Genomic DNA, 27,108 nt, shown 5'->3' on the forward strand with positions numbered 1-27,108 from the left:
TATATTTGGGAGGTCAGAAGAGGAGGTCAGAGTCCGTTGAAAAAGAGAAAAAGGTATGTTCATTCAGAGAAAGTACGTTTTTATGGCTGATTTCGTAACTTAAAATATCGTCTGCATTTATTAATTAGCATAATTGAGGTCACCCCTTCGAGCCATTATGATTGAGTTCTAGAACGTGAAGATCCGATCAAAAGGGTGATCAGTTTTGCTTTTGGCGCACTGTACATGACTTCAGAGCTTATTAATACGAACATTTAGGAATTTATTCTTGTTTGTACTCGCTTCCTACAAGTATTCCTGCGAGTATGGCCCATTTAAAGGACATAAAATGGCTCGTCCGACTGGCGTAGATCAGTTAAGTGATTTCTAATGGAATCAATGGATTCCCACAGTGATTATTCTTTGCAATGATCGTTCTCACTGCTTGTGAGAGTCACGTATGGGAATTTAGAGATGCTAAATGGAACCCCATTGGTCAGTTTTTTGCAGTTAAATGTATTTTTACCATTAGATTCGCATTTGCGTCACCAAATTCACGCAAGCGATTCTTTCATATCCAGTATGAATAATCTCAAGCCATCTATACTTGATGCAGCTCATGCACTTCAGATCATCGTAGAGAAAAATGAAGATCTTGAGTGGAGAGTTTTTTCTCGGAAAACTTTTTTACAAAAATCTGGCTCTCTTTCTCTAATGTCGCTATCAGAATTTCGTGAACCGTATGCAGTGAAAATGATCTTTTAAGCCACATTTGAACCATCTGTGTGAATACGTCCCATTGGTTAGATTTGATCACATGACTATGCAAAAATGAAACTTTAGGACGGTTCTGAATTTTAACTAATTTTTAAATTTCGATTTTAATTTTGACACATAAATAACAGCTTATTTAATATATAAATTAAGACATTTGCATAATTTTCGAGGGCAGGATTAGTGGAAAAGTTAGTTATTCAGGCAAAAAATTAGTTTTTGAGTCAATCGTTGTTGATTAAGAGAGTTATAATTTTTCTTCGAAATTAATTGCGTTTGTTTCTTCATCATGTTTTCTTGGTAGAGTTTTTAATGTATTTGACACTATCGCTACATTAAAATTATAAAAAATATATATTTTTCATATCCGGAACCTCTGTTACGTCACCATTTACGGAAGTGAAGTAGCCATCGCCCATCTACTGAGGTTGATAATCGTATTGAATTTTTTTTAGGGTTTTTTACTTCTCGTGGGTAAGTTCATATAATTGAAAGCTTTCAGTTTATACAACTCCTTTTTACATATTTCCCTCTCACCGCAATTAAGTTTGTATTCTTATTTTCGAATTAGATGCTGTAATGCTTTCGGCGAATACCGATTATTACAGCTGACTAATAAGCATGAGTGGCACCCTAAAACATTTTTACAATAAAACTGACAGACCTACCGGCCGCGAGTTTAATTACTCTTGTTTGTAATTTTATTGCTTAGCCATTATTTGTTGTTAGTTCTAATTTGCGTTTGTAATTGATTATAATATTTCCGTATAAGTACTTGAGTGAGCGAATCTGGGTAAAGCTCAAGAGATAAGCACTGACTAGTGGGCAAAAAGTTTTGTTTGTAATTTCTGCACGAGTGTCAGTTGACTTAAGTTGGTGTTTTCATTAAAAAGTTTTATTATTTTTTATATTATTATGATTTGTTATGCATTAATTATTAATCTATTTTATCTATATCCAAACCACACCTACCTTTTGTAGGAAAATTGTCGACTTAATGTGTTAGGAGTATGCTTCACATATATGCATGAAACTATTAACTGTATTTTTATTTTGATTTCAAATTTTATTCTTATTCTTTTGCTTTTTTAAAATTTAATTTGTTTGACAGAATATTGTTTTACTAAAGCAGTCATGATTAAAAAAAGTTCTAATACCATTTAATTGTAGTTTATAAGACTGGTATACCTTTTATATAGCACATTTTATTAGTTTTCATATTTATATTGTGTTAGTACTTTCAGAAATATTTATAGTTATTATTTTCATTATAATGTCAATTCAGTTACTATCTGGTTTTGTAAATGATTATGCCTCATGTAGAGCTGCCTTTGCAGCTAGAGGAAAAATGGGCATATGGAAATATAATATGAAAAAACAGGATTCAATTTGTATAAAACAATTTGTGAAAATAAACCTGTGATAAAACTGTCTACGCTTGATATAATTGAAACTTTTTCTATGAACTTTTTAGGTACTGAAAATTAATTTTCACCACGCCCACAATGCGAGAATATAAAATCGTAGTTTTAGGCAGTGGAGGTGTCGGAAAAAGTGCTTTGGTAAGTTTTGTTTTCGTTATATGTGCCAGTTTTTCCTATTGTCAAATTTATTATGAAATACTTTTTTTCCGTAAAGCTTACACTGCTAATGCATTGTTGCTTGTTTTATGTGTGGCGTCATAATAATTAAAAAAATTTGTAGTATCTTGAGTTACTTATATCTATTTTTTTTATTTTCTTTCTGTTTTAAGTTTTTCACTGTAACTGGTAGAAAAAACTTTGCACTGGGTAGCAGCTGTTACCAATTACTGTGATTTCTTTGAGATATCTTTTCATTGCAGATTTTTTTTAAAAGGTGATAAGCACATTGTCCTGAGAAAATAGATATTTCTTTTTTTGTAATGAATGTAAAATTTATTTCCATTCTTTTGAGATAGACTGTAAAGAAACTAATACTAATTAAGGAGAAGATATTCCCATACTTTGATCTGTCACACAAACTACAATCGCCAAGGCGCAAAATAGATCCTAAACTTCTAGAATTTTTAAAAAAATATCTAGAGGTTTGTCCGAGGGTGGTAATTTGTCGTATGGTAGTTTTCTGTGATATTTTTAATTTTATTTTCTCGTTGCCTGATGTTTGAGAATTACCAAGACTGGCAGATCACGATACGGAAATCTTTCTATTACCAAAAAAAAAAATTTAGTGGCTATAGCTTACATTGAAAAACAAACTTCTCATTGTACGTAATACATACTTTTCAATGCTGTTCACTGTATTTTTGCATGTAATGTTTTCATAAGAAATAAAATTTCCCATAAAATATATATTTAAAAATTGAGAATATGATTGGTGCATTAAGAGAGTAAGAGAATCTAACCAGGCTCAATAAATTTCTTAAAATTTTCAATAGTCTTTTTTTAAATTTTGAAATTTTTATTATAGTTTGTTTTTCTGACAGAATCACTTAAGATTCTAATTAAATAATTATTATTTAATAAGGAATTTCACATAAAATCTAAGTACTGCATCATACAAAAGGCAGACTGTGGAGCATTTGTTTGCTTTTCAAAAGCTGAACTAATTTGGGAGTATGCTCTAAAAGCTCTTTTGTAGATTTTACCAATTATTATCATAGGGCTGCATAGTTAGAAACTGTGTATTTGGGTAGGAAGTTTCTTAAATATAGTCTTACTACTTATATATCTCAATATCTTAATCATAAAAATGAATATATTTTTAAAAACTCTAGAGGTAAAGTAAAAGCAAATATAGCGAGTAAAAAAATTTAAGTAACATTTTATAAGAAAAGTTCTCAAATAAGAAATAAGTTTGAAAAAAAAAAATTTAAGAGAAATTTTCTTAAATATCAAATTGTCATTATTTTGTTTTAGCATTTTTTAAATGTAGACTGCTTTTATCATTTAATTATACCTCTAATCTTTAATTCTGGATTTTTTTTAAACTTCATTTATAAGTATCAATAAGCCGGTTTTCTCCATGTTATTCAATAATGCTTAATGCAGTTTACAACAAGGAAATTTCAGTACAATTTTGCTTATAGGCTCAATGATTGCAGGATAATTTCATGTGCCCGGTGCTTTTTCAATTTCAAATAGAAACTGTATTGTTTTTGTAACATTCTATGTGAGATTGTTCTTATTTCATTAGCTTTTGTTTATTGAAACTATTTTCAATATTTTGTTTAATTATCAACAAAATTTATTAAATTATTCATTAATATTTGGTGCTCTATTTTGTTTAAATAATTCATTTAAATCTTAAAAATATTTTATAAATGAATAGCATTTATTGAAAAAAAAAGGCTTTATCTTTATTCCTAGTTTATTTTAGAACTGATTTGTTATGTGTCCTCACTTAATTTTTTTTTCTAAATATTTTACTTGCCAACATTGGCAATAATGACTGCCGAAGGGAGTAACAGTATGTTTTCAGTGTTTATTATTGTATCTTTTTTGTGATATGCCTATTTAGCGCCATTCAATAATAGTATGTGTGATTATTTTTATGAAACTTACAGCGCAGAGTCTTTTAACTGTTGCAGTCAAACCTGTTGTTATGGAGTTAAAATTTGATATAGATCTGCGTTTTTTATTTATTAAATGGATGATTTATGCTTAGAAAATGCTGTTTTTTCAAGTGAGCTTTGAATATATTAGGATTGTATTTATTGATGGCATTAACCGGGATGGCACTACCGGGATGGCATTTTAGGATATAGTGAGGCTGAAATGTGAGACCTTATTCTTTTTCTTGAAGCGTAATGAACACAGTTTGATGTTTCTGTTTCCACTGCTTTATTGAATATTCATAAATCTGTTATCCTTTACGGATTATAAATTGTTTTTTGTAAAAATAAATAAGGAGATAAAATATTGAGAATTGTTTTTTGGTAAGTGGAGAAAAATATTTGAGGTAATAACAAAAGATAAATAGCGAAATGTAAGTTAGAATATTAGATTCCAATGTTCCCCTATGTGGTGGTTTGCATAGTGGTAATTTTTTTGACTGATTCGTAGTTAAAAATATTTTATTGGTTTTTAATAATTATTTAAGCAGACAATGATTAGGAGACAATGATTTGGAGTTTTTCATTATTTTCTTATCTACGTATAATTTAAAAAACAGGAACTGTGATAAATTTTGCTCTTAAGCAAAAAATCTAAGTTTTCAAAAATTAACACTAAACAGAGGGACAAAACCAAGAAGCCTGCTTTATTATGCCTATTGGAAATGCTTTTTATCAACATTGTCCAAAACTGCAGAAATCAAATTCAGACCTTTGAGAACATTTATTTTTGCTTTCAAAGCATCTGTAAGGTTGCTGGACTCGAGAAAAAAAAATTCCTAACCAGATGTATTATTTAATGTTCTTTAAGTGATTGGATTATTCAAAAATAAGTTTGCTAAAAAAACTATTTGCACTCTTTATTTTAAGTTGACACAATCCCTTCACTAGTGTATGCTCGGTCCTGTGGTTTGCCCATCCTTTCTGATTTCGACTCTGGAAAAGGAACCTTATCACACAGAAGATGAATCAGAAAGAGTAAAGAATGTCTTCAAACAGCTTAGAGAAAAAGCCACTCTTTTTTTTTTAAAAAAAAAAAAAAAAAAAAAAAAAGCTTTGTAGAGAAAAAATACATAGCTGCCAACTCTGTTGGATTTTGCCAGTTTCACCTAGTCTCCTGATTCAATAAAATTCTCCTGTTTTTTTTTTTACATTTTAGAAAATTCCCTAAAATTGAGTAAGTCTCCTAAAAAATCGCTATCGAAATAAAATTTTTGCACAGATTATTGCTTGCTTGAATATTTAAATAAGTATTGGTGATATATAATGAAGCAAGCCTCATTAGATAATTTTACAAACTGATAAATTTTAGAATATTTCCACAGTGTTGAAGATCAACAGATTTCTGCTTCTAGTGATGTTTTTAGTTTTAAACTATTTCTATATGTTTTTGTCAATATCGAGGAGAGAATTACTTTGAGGGAATGTTTTCTACAAAATAGTTGTTTATGTGAGTGTATCATAAGATTCGTTCAATTACAATTGAAGATATGATTTGTTAATGACCCATTATTTAAGAATTTAATTTTATGAAAATTCTTTCAAAATATGTTAGAAACTCCAAAATTAAGCTGATTTGTAAGGTCTTAAAATTTAAGAAGGTATTATGTGGTTTTATGACAGAAAAGGCAATAAATATCAAGCTAGCTTATTTTTTAATGGGCCTAAAAATTGAGTGTAAAGTTGAATCTGTATACTAATCTTATAAATAAGATTCATAATTATAGCAATAGACTATATCTGTTTCTCTAAGTGTGTGCTGTTAAATTGCCTATAAAATAATCAAATTTGCATTATTATATGAAGTGTACACAAAATTCCTGATTTTTTATTTATTTATTTAAAACTAGTATTTTTTTAACAAATAAGGCAAAACTAATGCTTTTTTAAGACTTTTGAAACTTTAAATCACAAGGGACTATTTAGTTGCATATAATCACACCAAGATAATGAATTTTTGTTTATTAATAATTAAAAATTTTAATTTTCTAGACAGTGCAGTTCGTACAAGGCATATTTGTAGAAAAGTATGATCCAACTATAGAAGATAGCTATCGTAAGGTGAGAAAATATATTTAAATTTTTTAATTGAACTTATTTCTGTCATTTTATAAATTGTTTGCTTTAGGTCAATAGGTTTGGTATTTTATATTTCCAAGATAAGGATTTGTATAAAATTGTGAATATATAGATTAATTAGATTGTAAAATTTTTTCCCACTAGAAATAGGAATTTGAATGAATTTCTGGTTTTTCGTGTCATTCTTCCGGGTCTAAAAACTAGAAGCAGGACAATCGATTTTTGCTCGAATATTGCAATATTCTGCATATCTCTAGAACACTGGGGGTTCTCAGACTTCCGTGAATTGAGACCTATCAAGAATTTTAAGACCTATAACCCGACAAAATTTTGAAGCTTTTTCTAAATCCTGTTTATGAGACATTTACATACATTCTTTCGCCAATTATGCAAAGAACTAATCTAACATGATTCTTTTTGTTTAGCATCTTTTTCCCATTTTGAATATTTGGAACTGTGCCAACTCTACTAATATTGTGGTTCTTATTCACACTATTTTAATATCTATCAATTTTTGTATTTATCTGATTTAAAAACTACACTTTGCGATTAGTATTCGCACGATTTAAAAATCCAATATCACGATTTGTATTTACGTATTTTTGAAACCAAATATCACTGTGTTCACACGTTTGTAATATCAAACATAAATTTTTGCATTAATATGTGGTTTAAGAACTGTGCATTGTGATTCGTATTGATGCAATCCAAGCAGTATGCAGAGTAGAATTATTTGCTCGGTTTAAAAATTCAATATTGCAATTTGTACATTAACTTTTTTAAAATCCAATATCTCGATTCATATTCACATGATTTTAAAATGCAATATCTTTATTTTTGTAAAAAGTAGGTTTTTTCTTGAATGTGTGATATTTTGCATTGGCAGGTAATTTAATTTTAAATGTTAGTTCAAAAAGTTATGTTAGATATAAAACGCATATGGTATGTAAATTTATATAATTTTTTTTACATATAAAATTTTCAGGCCAATATTACCCCTGAGAAATGGTGTAATTTATATGTAAAAAATTCCTCTTTATATTTTATGGATATAGGGTTATATCTAATTTTAATATTTTTGAATTTAAGTAATGTATGCATTTTTTTTAATCAGATTACTTAGTTATCCCATTTAAGTTTGATAATATCATAACTTTACAAGAAACTATGTGGCAAATAGTTGTCAAAATAAACAATGGAACAGACAACAAAACATTTCATTTCAAATCTTGCCACTTTACTGGCTTTTGCATTAGACTTTTATTAGCATTAGACTTTTATTAGATTAGATTAGGCCTCTCCCCCCTCCCCAGGTTTTTTGTTTTGTATATTTAGAAAATTTTCTAAAATTAAGAATGTTTTTTTTTTAAAAACATATCCTTAGTCTGAATTTTCTATTTGTAAAGAATGTCATAAACCGTGTATTTAAAATAAAATTAAGTATCTGGTATTATTAAATCATGAATTTTAAAATATAATATATTAGTCAGAACTTACGCACTATTAACGAAACTACTGTACTCTTTTTTTTTTTTTGTAATATGTTGTTTTATCTAAGTAAAGTACTAAATAGCGTAATAAAAAAATGCTGAAGAAATTAGTTCAATGGCTATTAATTTTGAAGTAGGTAAAGCAATAATTAGTGCTATTAATTATTTGAATCTGTTAGGTGAAAATCTCACGCAAGACAATCGGAAGAATGTCAATGCGGCAGATAATTTTAGATTTTATTTAGTCATTATGACTTATAACTAATTATTTCTTTTGTAACATATTGACCTGAAATGCATATACACACATGTTTAAAATTAAAAGAATGTGTGTTACTTCAATGAATATCATTTTGTTCTGTATTTGTCTATGTAATTGATTAAAAATATTTAATAATTTTCAAGCATTTATTCTAAATTGCCTCAGAAAGTTTTTAAGCAAACACTTTCATTCAGTGTTTCAAGTCTAAGAAATTTTCTCAATCTCATTTATGAATCCTTTAAAATATCTTCCAGAATTTCTTATCTTAATTAAATATTAAATTCTGTCAAATTGCCTTGTATTTTATTCTTTTTATTTTAAATATAGAATTTTTACATGTTTTTTTTTCATGTTTCTACTATAGCAAGTAGAAGTAGATGGACAACAGTGCATGCTAGAAATTTTGGATACTGCTGGCACAGTGAGTGTTTTTCAGTATTTATTATTTATTTTTAATGTTTCTTGTGGTGAGATTTTCTCACATATATAATTTCTATTAGTAATATATTTTTTTTATAAAAGTTTGTTTTCCAAGCTGTAAGACTATCTTGTGTAGTCTATATTACTTATTATATTTTATATGTGTACTGAGTTCTCCCTGAGAATAAAGCAGGACAAGATACTTCTTCTCTGACTTTGAGTTTTGAAAGGGTAACATCGTAAATATTTATCAAAATGTGTAATAACTGAATTTTATCTTCAATTTCTAAATTATCCTCTCATACTATTTTATGAGTATAATTCAAAAAGTAATTCTCTCTAATTTGTAGCTCTAGAAAAATTTGTAGCAAATAAATATAACTAAAGGCAATCTATATGAATATTTTTTTCAGAAGGTATAACAAAAAATTATTAATTAATAAACAACTTGGAAAGTTTATTTCTATAATTGAAACTGAAAATTATAAGAAAATGAACATTTAAAGGTGGATTTTTTTAAGAAAAATTATTTATTTAAAAAATAGTTTTAAAATTTAAAATCATTATTAATACAGTCAGACCTCGATGTAAGGTAACCCTAAGGGGCATCACAAAATTGACCTTATAAGCGGGGTGACCTTTTAACCGATTCATTGGCAGTTCGTAACTAAGCACGTAAATAGTACACATTATGACTTTATAAAAATGGCAATGCAAACAAAAACGATCGGCCATAAATTAAATATTTAAGTCCATAAATTTTAACAGAATTAGTGAAGAATTAAAGAAAGTTAAATTTTTAAAATTTTTTTTAGTTTAAAATAAAGCTTTTTACAAATTTTCTCAAAGTGTGTATACAAATATTACATCTTACCTTATTTAAAATAATCATTTATGCAGGTCTGTCTTGTTTTTGGTTTAATTTTTTGAACAATGTTCTCTAGATTTTGTAACTTCGCAAAATGTTCCTCAGCTCCCTCATGGTTTGCAAAAAAATTTCGTATGACATTTATTGCATTGAAGGCTTCCGCTTGGGTTACAGCTATAGTCTCAGGATCGCTGTCATTGTCCTCACTGTCCACAACTTGTGAAACAATTTCAGAAATTGTAGCTTGTTCGCTTCCTTCGCCTCAGATAAAAAAGACCTTATAAGCGATAACAATTTTTAAAACTTGACCATATATCCGATAATCTGTAACAAAGAATTCCTATTCAGTGAGCCGGGACTTTGGAAAAGTGACCTTATATCGAGGTCTGACTGTATATATTAATGACCACCCGAAGAAAGATACTTATAAAAATGTAACCAGTTTATAATAATTCTAACAAAATAAATATTTGTAATAGTAATCAGAATTAAACCCAGAAACACAGATAATTCATGTGTATTAGTCACAAATTTTGATTTAAGCAAGTAAGGTACTACGAGCTCTGCTAGACATCATATTTGTTTTGGATTTGCTGCTAGTTTTTTTTATTTCTTTTTCACAAGAGCTCCAATGCTCTTCTTACACCAGGTAGATTGTTTGAATTGATTCTGAGGAGCCTCGTTATCTAAAGTGAATTTTGATAAAATTTTCAAAAAAGGGATTTTTTACTAACGAAAATTAACATAGCTTTTGATTGGCTACCAAATTATTCATTTGTTGCTACGAATATTATATCCCATGTATTAAATATTTCGTAAATAACTTTATCTACTATTATATACTTTGAATAATATTAGACTGAAATAAAATATAGACAATATACTTAATCTTTTTCATATGGTACTTTTTTTTTTGTTTTTGTTTCAGAAGGTTTTGATTAATATGAGCTGCATTTTCAAGATATTGATATGATGCTAATAAAATTGTCATTACTTAATTATTTTAAGAGCTTGATTTTTTAGCTTTTTTTTTAAAATACAGAATTTACATGGATAATGGTGAAATTTCTCATTAATTTTTTTAAATTTTTTTAGTGTATGGTGTTATAAAACAGCATTTAAAAAAAAATTCATTAAAAAGTATATATAATTAATCAAATTGACTGCACAACAATATTTTTATATTACAACGTCTCAAAGTGTAACATTTCAGTAATTGTTTTTTTACAAAATAAAGTTATTAAAAGTGTCAAGATACTTGTCATCACTAGATATGCAACAATTCATTTGATTCATGCTCAAATTGATCAATTTTAACATCAGAACGCTTTTGTCATTGGTATCTAACAAAAGCGGCCAACAACACTTGTTTTAGATAATGTTTGCATCATTCGCATTTCAATTGGCTTATAAGAGTTTTTTAAAACTACAGTAGATTCCTGATTATCTGCGGAATTGAGTGGCCCATGAAGAGCAGATAAGCTAATTCTCAGATAATCCACAAAACCCTTAAAAAAGACACCCATCAATTAAAAAAAATATATATAAATGATAAATTAAATTACATTTCAATTTCAAAATCTATTTCAATATCAATAGCAGTTTTCTTCATATTTTCTGTTTATACATTTTTTAAAATTTCTGTGTGAAAAATGTTGGTGTTAGAGAGCAGGAAGCTAAAATAGAACAGGCACAAGCAGACTTTTAACTTGAGAGTTCATACACTATTGAAAAAGAAACGCGCAAGGCAATGTTCAAACCAGGTGAATTAGTTCTTATCAAGAGTTACTGCACATACAAGATTTTTAGAAACTTTAAACAGTAACAAAGCTTAAAATAAACAGACTACAACTCTGAAATCATGCATATGTCACATAAATTATTCAAGGCTCTGGTTTATTCTTTTATGGGTATAAGTGTCATGTGGGGTCCACCCTCATTTCTTATTTATCAATTTTATAACTGATAAAAGTTCCAAAAACGTGTTGCATGCCCCGTGGCAGAATTGTTTTGGGCTTTCTGCGACAAACGTCTCTAGCACTGATATCTTTCTGCAAGTTGCTTTTAATAATAACAAATTTACATGCTACTAATTTAAAGTAACAGAAATGTTGTTTACAAAAAGAAACCTATTTGGATAAAATAGAATTGTATAGAATTTTTTTTAATAAATATGTAATATTTTTTTCTTTCATTCTTGTATCATGGACGATATTCTCACATTTTGTAAGGGAAAAACACTCTCCTTTTTTGGCGTCCGTGAATCATCGCATAAAAAAAAAACTTTAAAAATCGTGAAATTCGTAGCAATAAAAACCCGAAAAAGATAAAGGACAAAATCATGTGAATCGGACTCTTAAAAAGGAGGTAACAAATGTAATGGGGTTAAATAATGTATTAAAAATATAGGATTCAAAAAACTGTGTGAAAATAAATGACCCCCTTCCCTCCTCTCTTAAGTAAAACTCTTAAAATAGTTCCATCTCTTTGAATTAATTTCAATTCTAAATGCTATATTTATCATTGAAAAAAAAGGTGAAGCTTGGATGATCTGCAAATCGGATGATCGGGACTTTACTGCACACAGTTTTTGCAATAACCGAAAATATTATCTTAATCTCTCTTGAAAACTATGTTAATATTCAGAGATACCATAAAATAATGATTAAGAGTCCTTCAAATTTTGCCGGATGGGGCGAATTAATAAGACCAAAGGACTAAATATTATTGAACTTGATTATATAAATAAATAATTTTGATAGTTTCATTTTTTTCTGAATAATGTTCTGCATTTGCTTCATCAACTCTTTATTTTGCTTAGTACTTTATTTGTTACTACTTTATTTGTTAATACTTAATACTTTGTTAAAAATGCTTAATGTTTCTGATTTATTCTAAAAACAAAAGTACTGCTTTAAAGTTGAAATCATTTTTAAGAGATTTATAATAGGTTCATAAAATTTTTTGTTGTAAAAAGCAATAAATTTTTTTTAAGGCATGTAATACTTTATTTCAGCAGATAAAAATGTTGAGATTTTTTGAGCTCTGCTATACATGTGTTAATAAAATCTCTTAATTTCTATTTAATCTTGCCATATAGTTTTGTTTCCTTTTGGACTGTATTTTCCTTCCTAATCTTATATTAATCATCTCACTGACACCAAAAACTTGAGATTCCTAACCAATATTGGACTAATGAGATTATATTTATGCATATCTCTTTTGAATTTTTAAAATTTTCTTATGGATTAAATACAAAGTAATCAAGGAAGAAACCCTTATACAGAATTAGACTTCATATGTACTTAATGTAATTATATAAATTTAAAATAAAATATTGGCATGGAGAGTATTTGAATTTTTAAAAACATAAGTTTTAGTATTGTGTATTAACATTATCTAATTTTCTTAAAGATATTTTATAGTATAATTTCTCTATTGTTTTTTTATCTTTAATAAGTTAGCTCTTTACATTTTTAAGTTTTAATTGCTTTAATACACATGAATAATAAATAACATTAATTGCTTTCAAATTTAGATTTAGTTATCTGTGTTCAATTTTTTTACTATAACAGAATTTTATAGATTTATTTTGGTACTAAAAAGGTGTTATTTTTCAGGAACAATTCACTGCCATGCGCGATCTTTATATGAAAAATGGCCAAGGGTTTGTTCTTGTATATTCCATAACAGCTCAATCCACATTCAATGATTTGCAAGATTTAAGGGAACAAATATTAAGAGTCAAGGACACAGATGATGTAAGTTGAAGATTTTTTATTCATGAGTTAGTCAGAATGATTTAAAAACGTCCTATAGACTTAATATTTGTTACATATAGGCAATGCATCTTGAAGCTACTCTTGAGCTCAGGCTGTAAAATTTCTATTAATTTATTGCATTCATAATTAGTTAGGTCCAATATTCCCTTTTCAATTTTACAAATAGGCCTTATATTTTAATAGTGTTCTTATTTGTTCTGTGTTTGCTATAAAATTTTCTTTTTTGTTTGCAAAATACTGATTATTTTAAGTGCTTTGAAGTTTTGCTATAAATTTAGATATTAAGCTGGTCTCAAACTGTTTAAATAACATATAAAATATAAATAAAATACATAAAATGTAAATAAAATATATAAAATAAAAATAAAATATGTAAAATAAAAATATAAAATAAAAATAAAATATATGAAATAAAAATAAAATATATAATAAGTTCATCAGTAAGTAACAAGGAAACTTATACTCGATGCATACAAATAGATTTTATAATCCATGTGAATTTCACTCAGAAATTTGTAAGTAAATGTTGCATCACATAATTTTTTTTTTCTAACATAAAACTTTTCACAATTTATAATATTTCGGAAAAATACCTAAGAAATTTCTTCATTAGGTGAAAAATAATACTTTGCTGAATATTTGACCAAATATTCAGCCGGATATTTGGCAAAAGGGCTGAATATTTGTTATATTCTTATTCAGGGCTCCCTAAACTCTAAAAAGCAGGAAAAATTGCAATTTTTTACAAAAAACCTGGAAAATTCTTATCATACCTGGAAAATAATGAGTCTCAGAATTGTCAGTAACTGTAATAAGTTATTGATATTCAAGTTATATAACTCTAACATCTATTATAATTATTTTATGAAATTCCGCTTCATTCTCATTTTATGTTTTTGCTCACAATATCTAATGTTTGATGAATGTTAAATGTTAATACCAAATGTTTTTTGATGAAAAATTGTATGACATGGATAAAAAATAGGATGGATTTTCATTGAAATTTACCTGCCTGGAAAAGTTGGAATTTTTTTTCTGAAATTAAGTGTGAACCCTGTTACTTTTTATAACCTATTGTAGCATTATTTAACCTTTGGCAGGTTTCTGCAATTGAGCCTTTTAACGTAAATTTAAGTAAACTCTCATTTTGATGGGTAGTTATGTAATGTTATGTATTTTATGAGATTTAATTTTTTTCTACAAAAATAATTTAATTTAAAATGCATTTGATTTGCAGGTGCCTATGATTTTAGTGGGCAACAAATGTGACTTGGAAGATGAACGTGTGGTTGGTAAAGATCAAGGTGCTAACCTAGCAAGGTCGTTTAATAACTGTGCTTTCTTGGAATCATCTGCTAAAGCCAAGATTAATGTCAGTGAGGTATGTGTTAATTATGGGTAACAGATGTTTTTTAAAAAAATAGTGAGGTATGTGTTAATTATTAGTAACAGATATTAAAAAACTGAACGATAATTTAATTTTTCATTTGAGACTTGATATGTGTTTTGAACTTGGTAAAAGAAAGCTTCATTGACTCGCATGCTTTTCTCAGTTCTTTTAAATAAGTGGATCTAAGATTTCTTATTGTTTATTGATAGATTGTTGATCATTGATTTTTTTTCTGATTTTTAACAATAACCCACGTTATTTAGTTTATTTCTGAAAGCTTTTTTGTCCTCTTACTATTGAAATTTGTTTCTTCACTTATTCATAAGTTTCAGTTTTTTTTTTTTTTCGAAAAAGAATTTTCTGCATACTGTTTCTATTTTATCCATTTTTCTATTTCCTTATGCAGGGCTGATTGTGCTCCGGAAAAAATCCGGATTTCTGGATTTTTCGCTAACAGTGATCCGGAAGTTTCCGGAGATCGAAGGTCCAGACTTTTAAAAAAATTATTGATCACAGAATTTCCGGAAATCAAATTTTCAAAGGTGGAACTTAAAAACACAGTTTATTTGTTTGTAAGGGAGAGCCAGATACTTTATAAGCTTATATTCATGATTAATATTTATTTTTTTATCAGTAAATAATTATTATAATCATAAACTCAAGAAAGAAAGACATATTTGTAAATTTTAATTACTTCTCCAGGTCATCATAGGTATGTGTAAATGGTATAGGTATGTGTAACTCAAGAAATTTTCCGGAATTTTGACTTGGGCGCACAATCACCCCTGCTTATGGTTAATGATTGAAATGAAATCCTGAATGAAAACAACTCTCAGAAAACTTATTTAAATCAGTATTCTTGGTGTTTGGGCTTCAGGAAAATTTTTACGACATTTTATTAAGTTATTAGGTGAAAAATTAAGTTATTAAGTGTTAAAATGTAATGTTTTCAATCTTAGAAGATGTTACAGTTAAATCTAGTTTTGTCTACTTTATATTATGCTTCATTTTCTCGGGTTAACTTTGAAATGTTCCAAATCAAAAAGATAAACATAAGTTTTTTTTTGTAAGACTTTTTATTCTTATTTTTTACTTTTAAAAAATTATGAGTTGTGAAATATTTCTTCATGCTGTGGATACTGGCATATGATAAGATATCTATGTATTTTAGGAGTACTAAGTTTTATTTGCCCTACTTCCAGTTCTTTAATTCTGAGTGATTATTGAGAAATTTTCTAAATTTAAATGTTGGTTGATCTAGAAAACTTATTTCTGTAGTTTTCAAGAGCCACCACAACTGTATATAATTGTGCACCTAGCTCCAAAGGAAAATCTATTGGCTTGTAACTAATAAAATAGTTGCTATTTTTCTAATGAGAAATGTAAAGTTGTTTCATAACTTTCAAATTTTGCATTCATTATATTTTCTGGAAAACTTTTTGATAATTATGTTTAAGTCTTACGTTAAAAATAGTAGGAAATTTTTATTACAAAAAAAAGTTTATCTTCAGTTTTGATGTACAAATGTTTCGCTATTTTTAATTTATGAACATTGAGCAAAAATATCACCTTTTCATTGTAATGATCAGATTTTTATGTACAGGGATGAGATAGGGCAAAAAAGCTGAATTTCCAGTGAGTAAATTCTACGCATGTGCAATTGTTTAATAATAAATTGCTGGCAATTTAAGATAATAAATAACTATGTATTGACATAAAATTGTGTACTAATTTAATAATAAATGACTGATTACATCAATACTTAACATTTAGTAAAAAGTAAAATTAACAATTGAAAAAATTAAGCTAGAAATTATATGTTTGTTCAGTTCACATAAAGGAGACAATTATTACTTGAACTGCCTGATTTAGCAAATAAAAACTTCTGAGAACATACATTGAACGTCCCTTTCTTTTAATAAATACTGTTACGTGATTTATAACAAATATATCAGAAACATGACTTTTTAAATTATTTAGAAAAGAAAATAAACTTTTACAATTAGAATTACTATGTTCATATAATCTGATCTAACTAGAGCCCTGTGAAACAAGTCAATAACTGTGAAGTAGAAACATATAGTAACTCCTTAACATACAAAAATTGCTATTTTAGTTTGAAAAAATAACATATAATCAGAAACTGTTTATATAATTATTTTTCATATGATAAAAATTTCGCATTTTATACCATAAATAACAGCAGCATTGTTTTTTTAATTTTTGATTTTGGTGCTGAGTTAATAAACTTTTTTTTCCACAAAAAATTGAATCACTTTGTAAGTGATTGCTTTTGTTTGCTATATCTTTTTTTAAAATTTTTGTTTTATTTGCTGCAAATGCTTCATGTTTTACAAAACAAGCAAAAAAAAACCTTTAACAAGGTCAAATTGCTTGTAATGCAGCTTGTGAATGAGGGGAAACAGATTGGTGAGTAATTAAGTCGTTAGCCCAACTTCAAACATCTTTTGACAAATCTTATTTTTTCTTTCTTTACCTGCCTTTGTCACATTCTTCTTAACAAGCACAGCATGTAAGTTTTGAATATGCCTACATATAATAATAATTGTCGATAGAAAAAGTCACATTTATAGTGACTAATTAAAGAAAAGCTTACTATTACAAGAATCATGATAATTGATTTTATTCGCGATAATCACGTAAATACAAATAGCGATCTTGGATTTTAAAATCGCTTGAATATGAATCGCGATAATGGATTTTAAAACCACATGAATATAAAACTCTATATTTGATTTTAAAAATGAAAAAATATAAATTACGCCATAAAATTTTTAAATCTAGTAGATAAAGTCATGATGCATAATTTTTAGATTGCGTGAATGTGAATCCCAATGTCTTATATTAAAATCACATATAAATACGAAAATCAAAGTTTGATATTATGACCGCATGAACAAATCACGACATTGGATTTTAAACTCACATGAATACGAATCGCTACATAGAGTTTTTAAAAACGTGTAAATACAAATTGTGTTATTGGATTTTTAAGTCTTGTAAATAAGAATCGAAATGTTATCAAATTCCGGGCTTGTAAAAGGCTCGTTTGAAGCAACGACGTCTGAATTATGAAAATACGAACTATCTGGCGGGCGGGTAAAAATGCGGAAAATCTTATCTTCTCCGCATAAACGCGGAGAAAATAGCTAAAATAAGTAAAAATGTGGAAGGATTGTCAGCTATGTAGTTTGAATTTTCTGTTCATATTTGAAAATCAGAAATAAATATTATTTTATTTCAACGGCTGATTTTTTCGAAAAAGTAGGATATTTATAAAAAAAAGTGCAACTTTGAGATAATTGGAGTTTTCGATAAAAAGACTGAAATTCGAGAGGCAAAAGTAAAAAAAGCGGAAATTTGCTAACAAGCGGAAAAATGTCATCCTTGTTATGTAATAACTGTTATTACTAATCTTAATGCTTGAGTTCTAAGGGTTGACTGTTAGTTACTATTCTATTTAATGAGTATTATGTAATTAAGTTAAGAATCAAACACAAAAGCATACTTTAATAAACATACCTTTTTCCTCAATTAGTTTGGAATTCCGACTATCTAAATATGAGAGAAGCCCTATAGTCGAGAGCAGTCAGAAATTTAGCTCCCTTAATGTTAGCAGGGCTGATTGTGCTCCGGAAAAAATCTGGATTTCCGGAATTTTCTCTAACAGTGATCCAGAAGTTTCCGGAGATCGAAGGTCCAGACGTTTAAAAAAATCATTGATCACAGAAGTTTCCGGAATTAAAATTTTCAAAGGTGGAACTTCAAAACACAGTTTATTTTATTTGTTTGCAAGGGAGAGGCAGAGAGATACTTTATAAGCTTATATTCATGATTAATATTAATTTTTTATCAGTAAATAGTTGTTATCATCATAAACTCAAGAAAGAAAGACATATTTGTAAATTTTAATTACTTCTCCAGGTCATCATAGGTATGTGTAAAGCTTTAAATATATTTTAAGTACCTAAACTAAGAAATATTGAGAGAACCTTGTTTAAATTTTTTTCAATTAAAATTTTTTTTTAAGTCAAGAAATTTTTCGGAATTTTGACTTGGGCTCACAATTACTCCTGTGTTAGTGTCTTTTTTTTTCTTGAGTACTTCATAATGTCTCGTAAACTTATTTACCGAATCAGAAAAATTTTGCTCACAGTTGTAAGATTCATTTGTCAGAAGATTTAAAAAATATTTATTTTAAAATTTTTTTTCTCACTGGATGTAATAGTTTATAAGTGAACGTAGTTATAGTTACCTAGGGCTTACATTAGTTTAAAAATGTATTAAGTAAAGGTTTCATAAAGTAATTGTGACAGAATTTCATATTATATTTTCATTACCAGTAAAAAAGCTAACTTTTTTTTATTGATTTTGGTATTGTTTTGTAATAGTTCATCCGTTTGTTGCATTTTGATTATATCCAGTTAAGTTGTAATTTGTTTTCAACTTGTTATTGTTTTAAATATCTATGTGCAGTGTTTTTAAATTCATAATTTTTGTTAATGTGTTTTACATTCTTTCTAAGAATAAATTTTTTCTAGATTTTTTATGATCTTGTCCGGCAAATTAATAGAAAAAACCCTGAAAAAAAGCCGCATTTAAAAAAGAAAAAGACATGTTCAATTTTGTAAATATGTAAGTATTTTTCTATTTTAACAAATTTGTACTAAATCGCCATTACGTTTTACTTGTAATTTTACAATAAATTTGCATTATTTATGTAATTTGTATTATATCAATTATAATCTCCAGTAAATTTTTCTTTATTATAATGTTATTTCATTAATAAATAAAACCAAAAGTTGTCTTTAATTATAAAGTTTCCAAGCATAGTTGTGTGATAAAATTTGTTTTCTTATATTAATTGGCAAAAATTTTTAAAAAAATGTTCTATCCACCATGACTATTAACAATTAGTCCTTACTAAATGGTGGTAGCAATGTGGTCAACATCACATGATGTCCTTCTTTACTTCCAATACTTAATTGCTTTAAATATTTTGAATTCTTTTCTTAACTTGTGGAGAGCTTCTTGTTTCACGAATGTACAATGATATTCTGCTTCTCTGTACCAAAAAGGTTAAGTAAAATTTTTTAGTTATAGTTGCTAGCTATGCAAAGCTTCTAATTATTTCATTGCTAATAATATTTTGTAAAATAAATGTCTGCTCTAGCATAATGCATACTATTTTCTGCGCAATGCATTCCGCAATCTTATATGGTTTGCTTCGTTCGCTACTAACTTAGATACATTGCAAATGCACAAAATTCTAAGAATTCAAAACAATCATTCAAATCCATATAACAACTTTTTTTTGAAAAAAAATTACATCTTTTTAGTAAATACTAAGTCATTAAAATAAATTTGAATTCAAATAAATGACATGTAATTCGTTAAACTTATGAGAAATGTGCTATAGTATAAAATCTTAAGATAAAATTTCTAAAACTGATATCTCTTTAAAAAGGTTAAAATTTTGGCTATAATTAAGTCTATTAAAAATTAAAATAAGTGAATTTTAATAGAAAACCTGCATAAACAAAAAAATTCTAGTAAAAAAAATAAATTCGTGATATAAATCAAAAATCGTCAATTAAATTCGTAATATATAAATTCGTGGAAAAAAAAGCGCTTTCGACAAAATACTAAAATAGAGATCTATCGACAAAGACTATCACTTCTGCCTTGCTTATGCTCTCTCTGGTTATTTCAGTTTCCGTTTTTAAAAGCACTATATGTTGAGCCATTTCAGCTAGATTTGGCATGTGACATTTTTAGCTGCAATCATTGGTCGATTTTCTAGCGTTGCCATTTGGGAAGTTGTAATGAGGCTTTTTTTTTATCGCCGTGTAAGAGAAATATATATATAGATTGAAGTGTCGTGACATAAGAGCGGACATGACATTGTGAGAGTGAACAAACATAATCACTATAACATAATAACACTATCACCTAACTATCACATAAAACATAATAACTATGACTCAAAGTTGCAATTTCTTCAGGAAGTAACAGATTTCTTCCCGGCACTAAAAAAAAAAACTCGAAACTGGACTAATTTGAAATAAAAGTATTTAACTACGATATAATTTTTATGATTGTTTAATTATAAAAATGTCTAATAAAATTATTAAATGATAATCCAAATGCAAAAGAAATAAAATTAAACACATTATAAAAGGAAAAAAGAATTTAATTTTTTTAAAAATAAAGCAATTTTCATATTTTAGTTATATACTAAATGTTAAAATCTACTTTAAAACTACTATTTTAAATACTACTACCTTTTAAAATGATTTCTTTGAATTTGGATCTATGTTTCTTATTTTCCTAAATAAATATGTACTCTCACAATTATATAAATGTACTTAAACTGTTTAAACATAAAAATATAGAAGAATATTAAAAAATTTTCACTGTAGTTTTTTAATGCTAATGTATTTTTAGATTTTTTTAAATTTCTTTTAAAAGAATAACATTATATATGAGAAACAATTAGTTTTATTTTAGAAAATCCTAAGGATATATTGTAAATTATAAAGCTATCAGAGTGTTAAAAAAAAAAAACTTCGCTGTGATATTTATATTTGAAAGCTTACAAACTTTACTTTTTAAAATTAAATTAATTGCTCGAGCACTTTAAAATATTAGATTTTTTTGATGATTTTCAGTTCAAATATGAAAATGATGTAAAAGCTTTTAAGTTGCAGAGCTCATTCTAGGCAGAAAAAAGGGCAGGGTGCAAAAGTTTAAAAAAGGGCATTATTTTCTAAAAAGGCAATAATTTCTTTCTATGGGCTTTACACGTTCTATTAAATAACATTGTCAATTAGTAAAAGAAATTTTTCTTAAAACTTTACTAAAAGTAGCAAAGCAATCATATTAATTACTAATTTTTATTAATAAATCAACATACATATTGAATTAATGAGCTAATTAGCTTAGTAATTTATTTAAAATTCATGCATAGATTAATAAAATAATAAATGTATGTTTTTGAGTATCTGTAGTTATGATTTTATAATTAAAATGATTAATAATAATTATGATTTAATGATAGTGGAAGTAGCTGCAAACTTTCTAAGACAAGTGCATCAAGGGGGTGTGATGGCTATTTTTCCTTTCCCATATAAATCTATGTATTGACAGCAATGACAAACTAAATAAAAAAAACAATAAAAGTTTAAGAAATCTATTGTAGAGTTTGGGGAAAAAATAAAGAAGGGCTTAGGACAGAAAGGACAAAAAGGGTATGGACTCTATTACATCAGGGCACTAATTTACTTCAGGGGCAACAGGGTGGATTCTTTAAACTAAAAGGGCAGCAGGGTGCTGCGCCCTGTTTACCCTGCCTAGAATGAGCTCTGAAGTTGTTTAATAACGTCGCATTTTAAGAAAGTTTTTATAATTAATCATTGCTCTAAAAAGTGAGCAATTTATAAATAAAAATATCTAAGTAATTTGTGAATTTGGTTATAGTTACATTATTTTTGATTTGTATATAATACTACAGACAATTTGATTATGATATTTTAAGTTAACTTAAAGGAACTTAATAATAACTTAAACTTAACTAACTTAAAGGAGAAAAATAAATTAATAAGTTTTATTCTATTCTTTTATGCAAAAATACTTATTTATTTTTCTTTAAAATTTTATGCTTTTTTATTTTCACTAATTTAAAAAGGATTTATTAAATAAACTTGGATATTAACACTCTTAGGCATTTAACTTTCTATAAACTTTTAAAAATTTAACTCCTAATATTTAAATAAAAAAACTTTTTCCCACTTAGGTTGGAAGAAACTTTCCCCTTCTTGCAACTTTTATATAGAAAAAATAATTAACCGGATTCACATTATCGCAAAAACTCACCTAATGTAGAAACACTATTACTAGGTATTCTAGTCCAATTTGCCCTCATATTAAATTATATACTTAGAAGATTAAAATGATTGAAAAAGTTAAATACCCTCCCAAATAAAATAAAAATCTTATTATAAATATTTTTGTGATTGTGACATTTTGAATTGATATTAAATTTGTCTTAATCAATTTTTTTTAAATCAAAAAATGAGTTTAAGAAAAGTATGCATATCCTGATATTAAAAGATATCCCCCACAACTGTTTTCTGTTAATGAAACTAGAAAAAGTCTTCTATATATTGAAAAACTCTCCTTCAAAATTAAAGGTAATTTATTCCCCTTGTAGGGTAACTATGTTTTGAAACAGGTAACCAGGGTTGGGTTTTTGTCGTCAAAAACTGGTTTTTGACATGACAGTGGTAAAAACCCTACTGTTTTCTTTAATTTATGGCATATAGCAGACAATATATTATTTTCACAAAATTGCCTTTATAAATGAATGTTGTAAATGATTGCTATTGATTTTGCAACTATATACAAGTATTCTTATAGAAGGATATACATTCACATAGAAATATTGTAATATACTTATTGAAAATAGTGATACTTACTTTTATCATTGTAGCTTGATTTGCAAAGGATTCAAAATTTTGAACTTCTTAATTGTTAAAAATAAGCAAACAAAAAAGCTTGGAAATATTAATAAATTCAAGAGCTAAAAAGAAGAGTTTAAAATTTGGCATTTCTTAAATATTAGAAATAAGCTAAACAAAACTTGTAACTATACTAACAAACTCTAAGTCAAGAATGACTTGACATTCTTCAGTAATGTAATATGCCAAACAAAATGATGCTTGGAAATGTGGAAAATTTTGTTTATTATCCTAATAATTTACTTCAAATAGTATGTTTTGATATAATCATGTTGGGAAAATGCAAGTATCTGTTCTTAAATATCTTTTAACAACTTTTTTTCTAATTTTATTGCCCAAAAATGAATTAATTTTAAATTATAAGCAGTTAAACTCAAATAAAAATACAGTTTTACCAAAACTATGGGTTTTTGACAGAGGGTTTTTTGACATGACGGTAAAAACCATGGTATAAACGGAAAAAACCGGTTTTTGACAGAGGGGTTTTTGACACGACAGTAAAAACCATGGTATAAACCGGTAAAAAACCGTCGTGTGTCAAAAACTTGCCAACCCTGCTTCTAACCAACATTGAAATATAGCTTGCTAATTATATTCTGTTCAGTCGACGACTCGCTACATTCGAAATGGTGCGAGGAATTGTACTTAAATTTAAAAAAAAAAAAAAATGTGTACCTAAAAAGTTTGAAAAGATTTTGGATTATTATTGTTTTAGCATTAAGTAAATCTCTTATTTTTTTTTTTCAGGTAGTGATTAACTGGTAGTGATGCTGTACAGAGGCCCCCTTCAATTTGTCTTGAAAAAAAAAGTGACTTTGCTACAGAAAATTGATCACTGTGGAGCATGTGTATTGTGACAGAATTATGTTCAAGCATTATAACTTAAATAATGGGGTCCAGGCTGCAATATTACTATAATTAATATGAATACCATGTTCCTTCAACCGCAGCACTTCCACATTGTTGTGTTCTTTAAGGATTCTTCAATCTGATCTATTTTCCTTCCCCTTCCTTAATTTTTTTTAAAAAACAAATATTCTCTATTGATTAAAGAAACTAATTGTACAAGAGTGTTGAATCAGTGTCCCATTTAACGGTCTTTGTATAATTTGGGTTGAAGCGCGGGCCGGAGTGACACTTTGTACAATGGAGGCGACAATAAAAGTGTAATTTTTTCTGTAGGGTTAGTTCCAAAAGTTGTTTCGTATTTTCATATAAATTTTAAAAATCACACTTATTAGATTGAGCGTTTATTCGAGGGGGGCAGACCGCAATCATCCTCAAAATAGTAGCGGAGATTCCATTTTTATTAGCTATAATGAATGTATGTTTATGTGTTTAGGAATCTAAAAGAAGGGTATGACCTACAATCACTCGCTTGAATGAAGTTTATTGGTGAAATTTTCTTCCTCAGTGAAAAGTCCTTTCCTAATGTTTTGAAACTTGTTGCCGTTTCCCCCCCTCTGAATCTTCATGTCTTTGTGCACAGCGTTTTGTAACTTATTTTATTTCATCTTCTATCATTATATATTAATTATTTTTGTTTTTGTTTTTTTCAATCTAGCATAGTAGTTTTAAAAATGAAATATATATGTATATTATGTAAATTGCAGTGTTATTTTGGCCAATGCTTCCAAAATAATTAAGATAAAAAGTTTTTAACCTGTCCTCACATTGTCAAGCAGAGCTTTTAAACTGACGTATAACTTTTTTACATCTGTATTTCTAATTGTGTTTAAGGTGCCTATGCTTGTCAAGTCCAAAAGGAAAAAAAAAAAAAAAAAAAATCTTACCATACAGGAATTACCTTCAAAGTTGGACATTATTATCCCAAGCAAAGTGACATTGATAAATATTAATTTGAAAAATTTAAGTAATTGAATTTTATTTAAGAAAATGTTTTCAATGTTTACCCTTATTCAGTTGTATGTAATGAATGAAATTTATCTTGTTGGATGTCTTCATTTTAAAATAAATGTGTTAAATTAACATTGAAATTCATTCAGTGTGTCAGTATCTTTGTCTGTTTTGATCCATACTTTTCTATGTAATATCTTGATTGTCTCAATGATTTGTGATTCTTTTTCAAAGTTGTTCCGTGTTCTTACTGGGTAGTTATAAATGAAGGGAATTGTGAAACAATGACCAGCCACATTTTTAAGTACCGTTTTGATTTTTTCTTCTGCAGGTTTTTCTTTTAAAAATTTTTATCAAATGGTTATGTTCTGTCAAGAATATAGCCACTGCAGTGTAATGTTTATTAAAAGTACTAGTTATAGAGATACTACTGCCGATACTATATTACATTTTGGGTTATTTGCTGTTGTCCGATTTTAAACTGGAACATGGTACAAGTTCTTAAATTCCTAAAAAAGAAAGTGTCCTTAAATGTTCTGAAATTTTTATGATTTTTTAGATTTTTTTACAGTTAAGAGAAATATAATTCTTAAAAAAATGAAATTTTACATTAAGAAAAAAATTATAAATTTTATTTTGTACCATGAGGCATGGGACGAGGTGCGCAACTAGTATTCATTGCTAATTGCGAGTTATATTACAATTCATTTTAGCGCAATTTACGAAGTAGACAGCATGATTTGCTTCGTTAAAGTGGTTTACGAATTACACATCACTATTCGGATAAGTGATTTGCGAATCATCGTTGCGAATAATGTGAGGCTAATCAAGGCATTTGCTACTTATTGCTTCACGTCTTTCGAATAGGTTTGTTTCTCTATTATATTGACCTGATTTACAAATTACACATTGCAATTTAATCTCTTTGCTAGTAACATTTGCGATCTGAGAAATCCCACACTGACCGCATTTAATGTACGCATCACTATCCGTATTAACGCTAATTTAATATGAAGCGCCACGATTCATATTTAAGTGATTTAAAGACTGCACATCATGATTCGTATTCAAACAATTTAAAAATGAAGAAAGCCAAAAGTTGCTACGTAGATTAAGACTAAAAACAGTTTAATTGGAAAAGAAAATTCTGCATATTAATTGCTTGGAGATTTTAATGAAATATCAAATCTACTAATTAAGTATTTTCAAGCAATCGATAGGAACACATCAGATCATTTACTCTTAAAATATTATTAGAGTTTTGAAGTAGGTAAGAGCAAAAATGTTCCAAACTGTGTACACCTTCTATAAGCATGGGTCTGTTTAGAAGAAATTTGGATCAGTTTACGGACCCTTCACAAAATATCTTTTCATGAAAACGGACCCTTCGCAAAATTATCTTTTAATCGGACCCTTTACAAATTTGTTTATCTTAGTTATTGTTTTGTTAATTGAATAAAGCCTTCCCGGGTTTATTCGCTTCCTGAACCTAACCATTGTGTTATTCAAAATATGTCAATTGAAATTATTAAAAATGTGAGTGATTTTATTTCCATTACTTGTCCGAAATGAATATTCTGTCTGAGTAGTACAGGCTAAATACCAAATATTTGTATGTTGCACCTCTAATTTAGTAGCAGCAATTATTGAGCTGAATCTTGTATCAATACACAATTTAAAAAACTAGTTTAAAAGGTTTTTAGCAATTTTTGCAATAACAGGACCCTGTTGCACAAATTCACAAAAGCAGGACCCTGGTTGAAAGAATGTGACTGACGCTTATTTTATAGTCACAAATTATGAGTAGTTTTTTCACAATTTTACAAAAACAGGACCTTTCTAGAAATGTCTGGACAGACCCCTGATGACTTAAAAGCTATTGAACTGAAGTGCTCTTATAGGTTGCTAATACATCACTTGCCTGGATAGCACCCGCATAAAATCTATGAGTCACAATTTGCTCTCTTTCTATATAAAATTTAACTATTAGAGATATAGACTTGGGTATGATTTCATTCGATTCAGCGTAAAAATTAAACTGGATACATATCACTTGCTTAAATATCAACGATAGT

The 27,108-nt window shown here is 27.6% G+C and overlaps 1 protein-coding gene across 4 annotated transcripts; it reads left to right on the top strand.

The window, feature by feature from the left end:
- The first annotated feature begins 742 nt into the window (after nt 1-742).
- LOC107449408 (ras-related protein Rap-1b) lies at nt 743-25,177 on the top strand. Of its 4 annotated transcripts, none has more exons than XM_021146108.4 (8): nt 743-1,227; nt 2,228-2,315; nt 6,338-6,406; nt 8,541-8,597; nt 13,085-13,225; nt 14,484-14,627; nt 19,199-19,292; nt 23,924-25,177. In XM_021146108.4, exons 2-7 carry the CDS (start codon nt 2,259-2,261, stop codon nt 19,286-19,288), a joined length of 558 nt encoding a protein of 185 aa, XP_021001767.1. In that variant the 5' UTR covers nt 743-1,227; nt 2,228-2,258; the 3' UTR covers nt 19,289-19,292; nt 23,924-25,177. The 4 variants fall into 4 exon arrangements, with proteins under 4 accessions (XP_021001767.1, XP_021001768.1, XP_021001769.1 ...); XM_021146109.4 differs by having other exon boundaries at nt 1,222-1,625; XM_021146110.4 differs by lacking the exon at nt 743-1,227 and adding an exon at nt 1,229-1,299.
- The last annotated feature ends 1,931 nt before the right edge of the window (nt 25,178-27,108 follow it).

The sequence above is a fragment of the Parasteatoda tepidariorum genome, chromosome 1, assembly GCF_982258835.1.
Source record: "Parasteatoda tepidariorum strain Cologne lab strain chromosome 1, Ptep-v5.0, whole genome shotgun sequence".
Lineage (NCBI taxonomy): Eukaryota > Metazoa > Arthropoda > Arachnida > Araneae > Theridiidae > Parasteatoda > Parasteatoda tepidariorum.

Excerpts from the sequence above, each read along its gene's own strand:
- LOC107449408 (XM_021146108.4), top strand. The coding sequence starts at position 2,259 with ATGCGAGAATATAAAATCGTAGTTTTAGGCAGTGGAGGTGTCGGAAAA. Across the intron at positions 13,226-14,483 it reads GAGTCAAGGACACAGATGAT|GTGCCTATGATTTTAGTGGG; the intron begins GTAAGTTGAAGA and ends TTTGATTTGCAG. Across the intron at positions 14,628-19,198 it reads CCAAGATTAATGTCAGTGAG|ATTTTTTATGATCTTGTCCG; the intron begins GTATGTGTTAAT and ends AATTTTTTCTAG.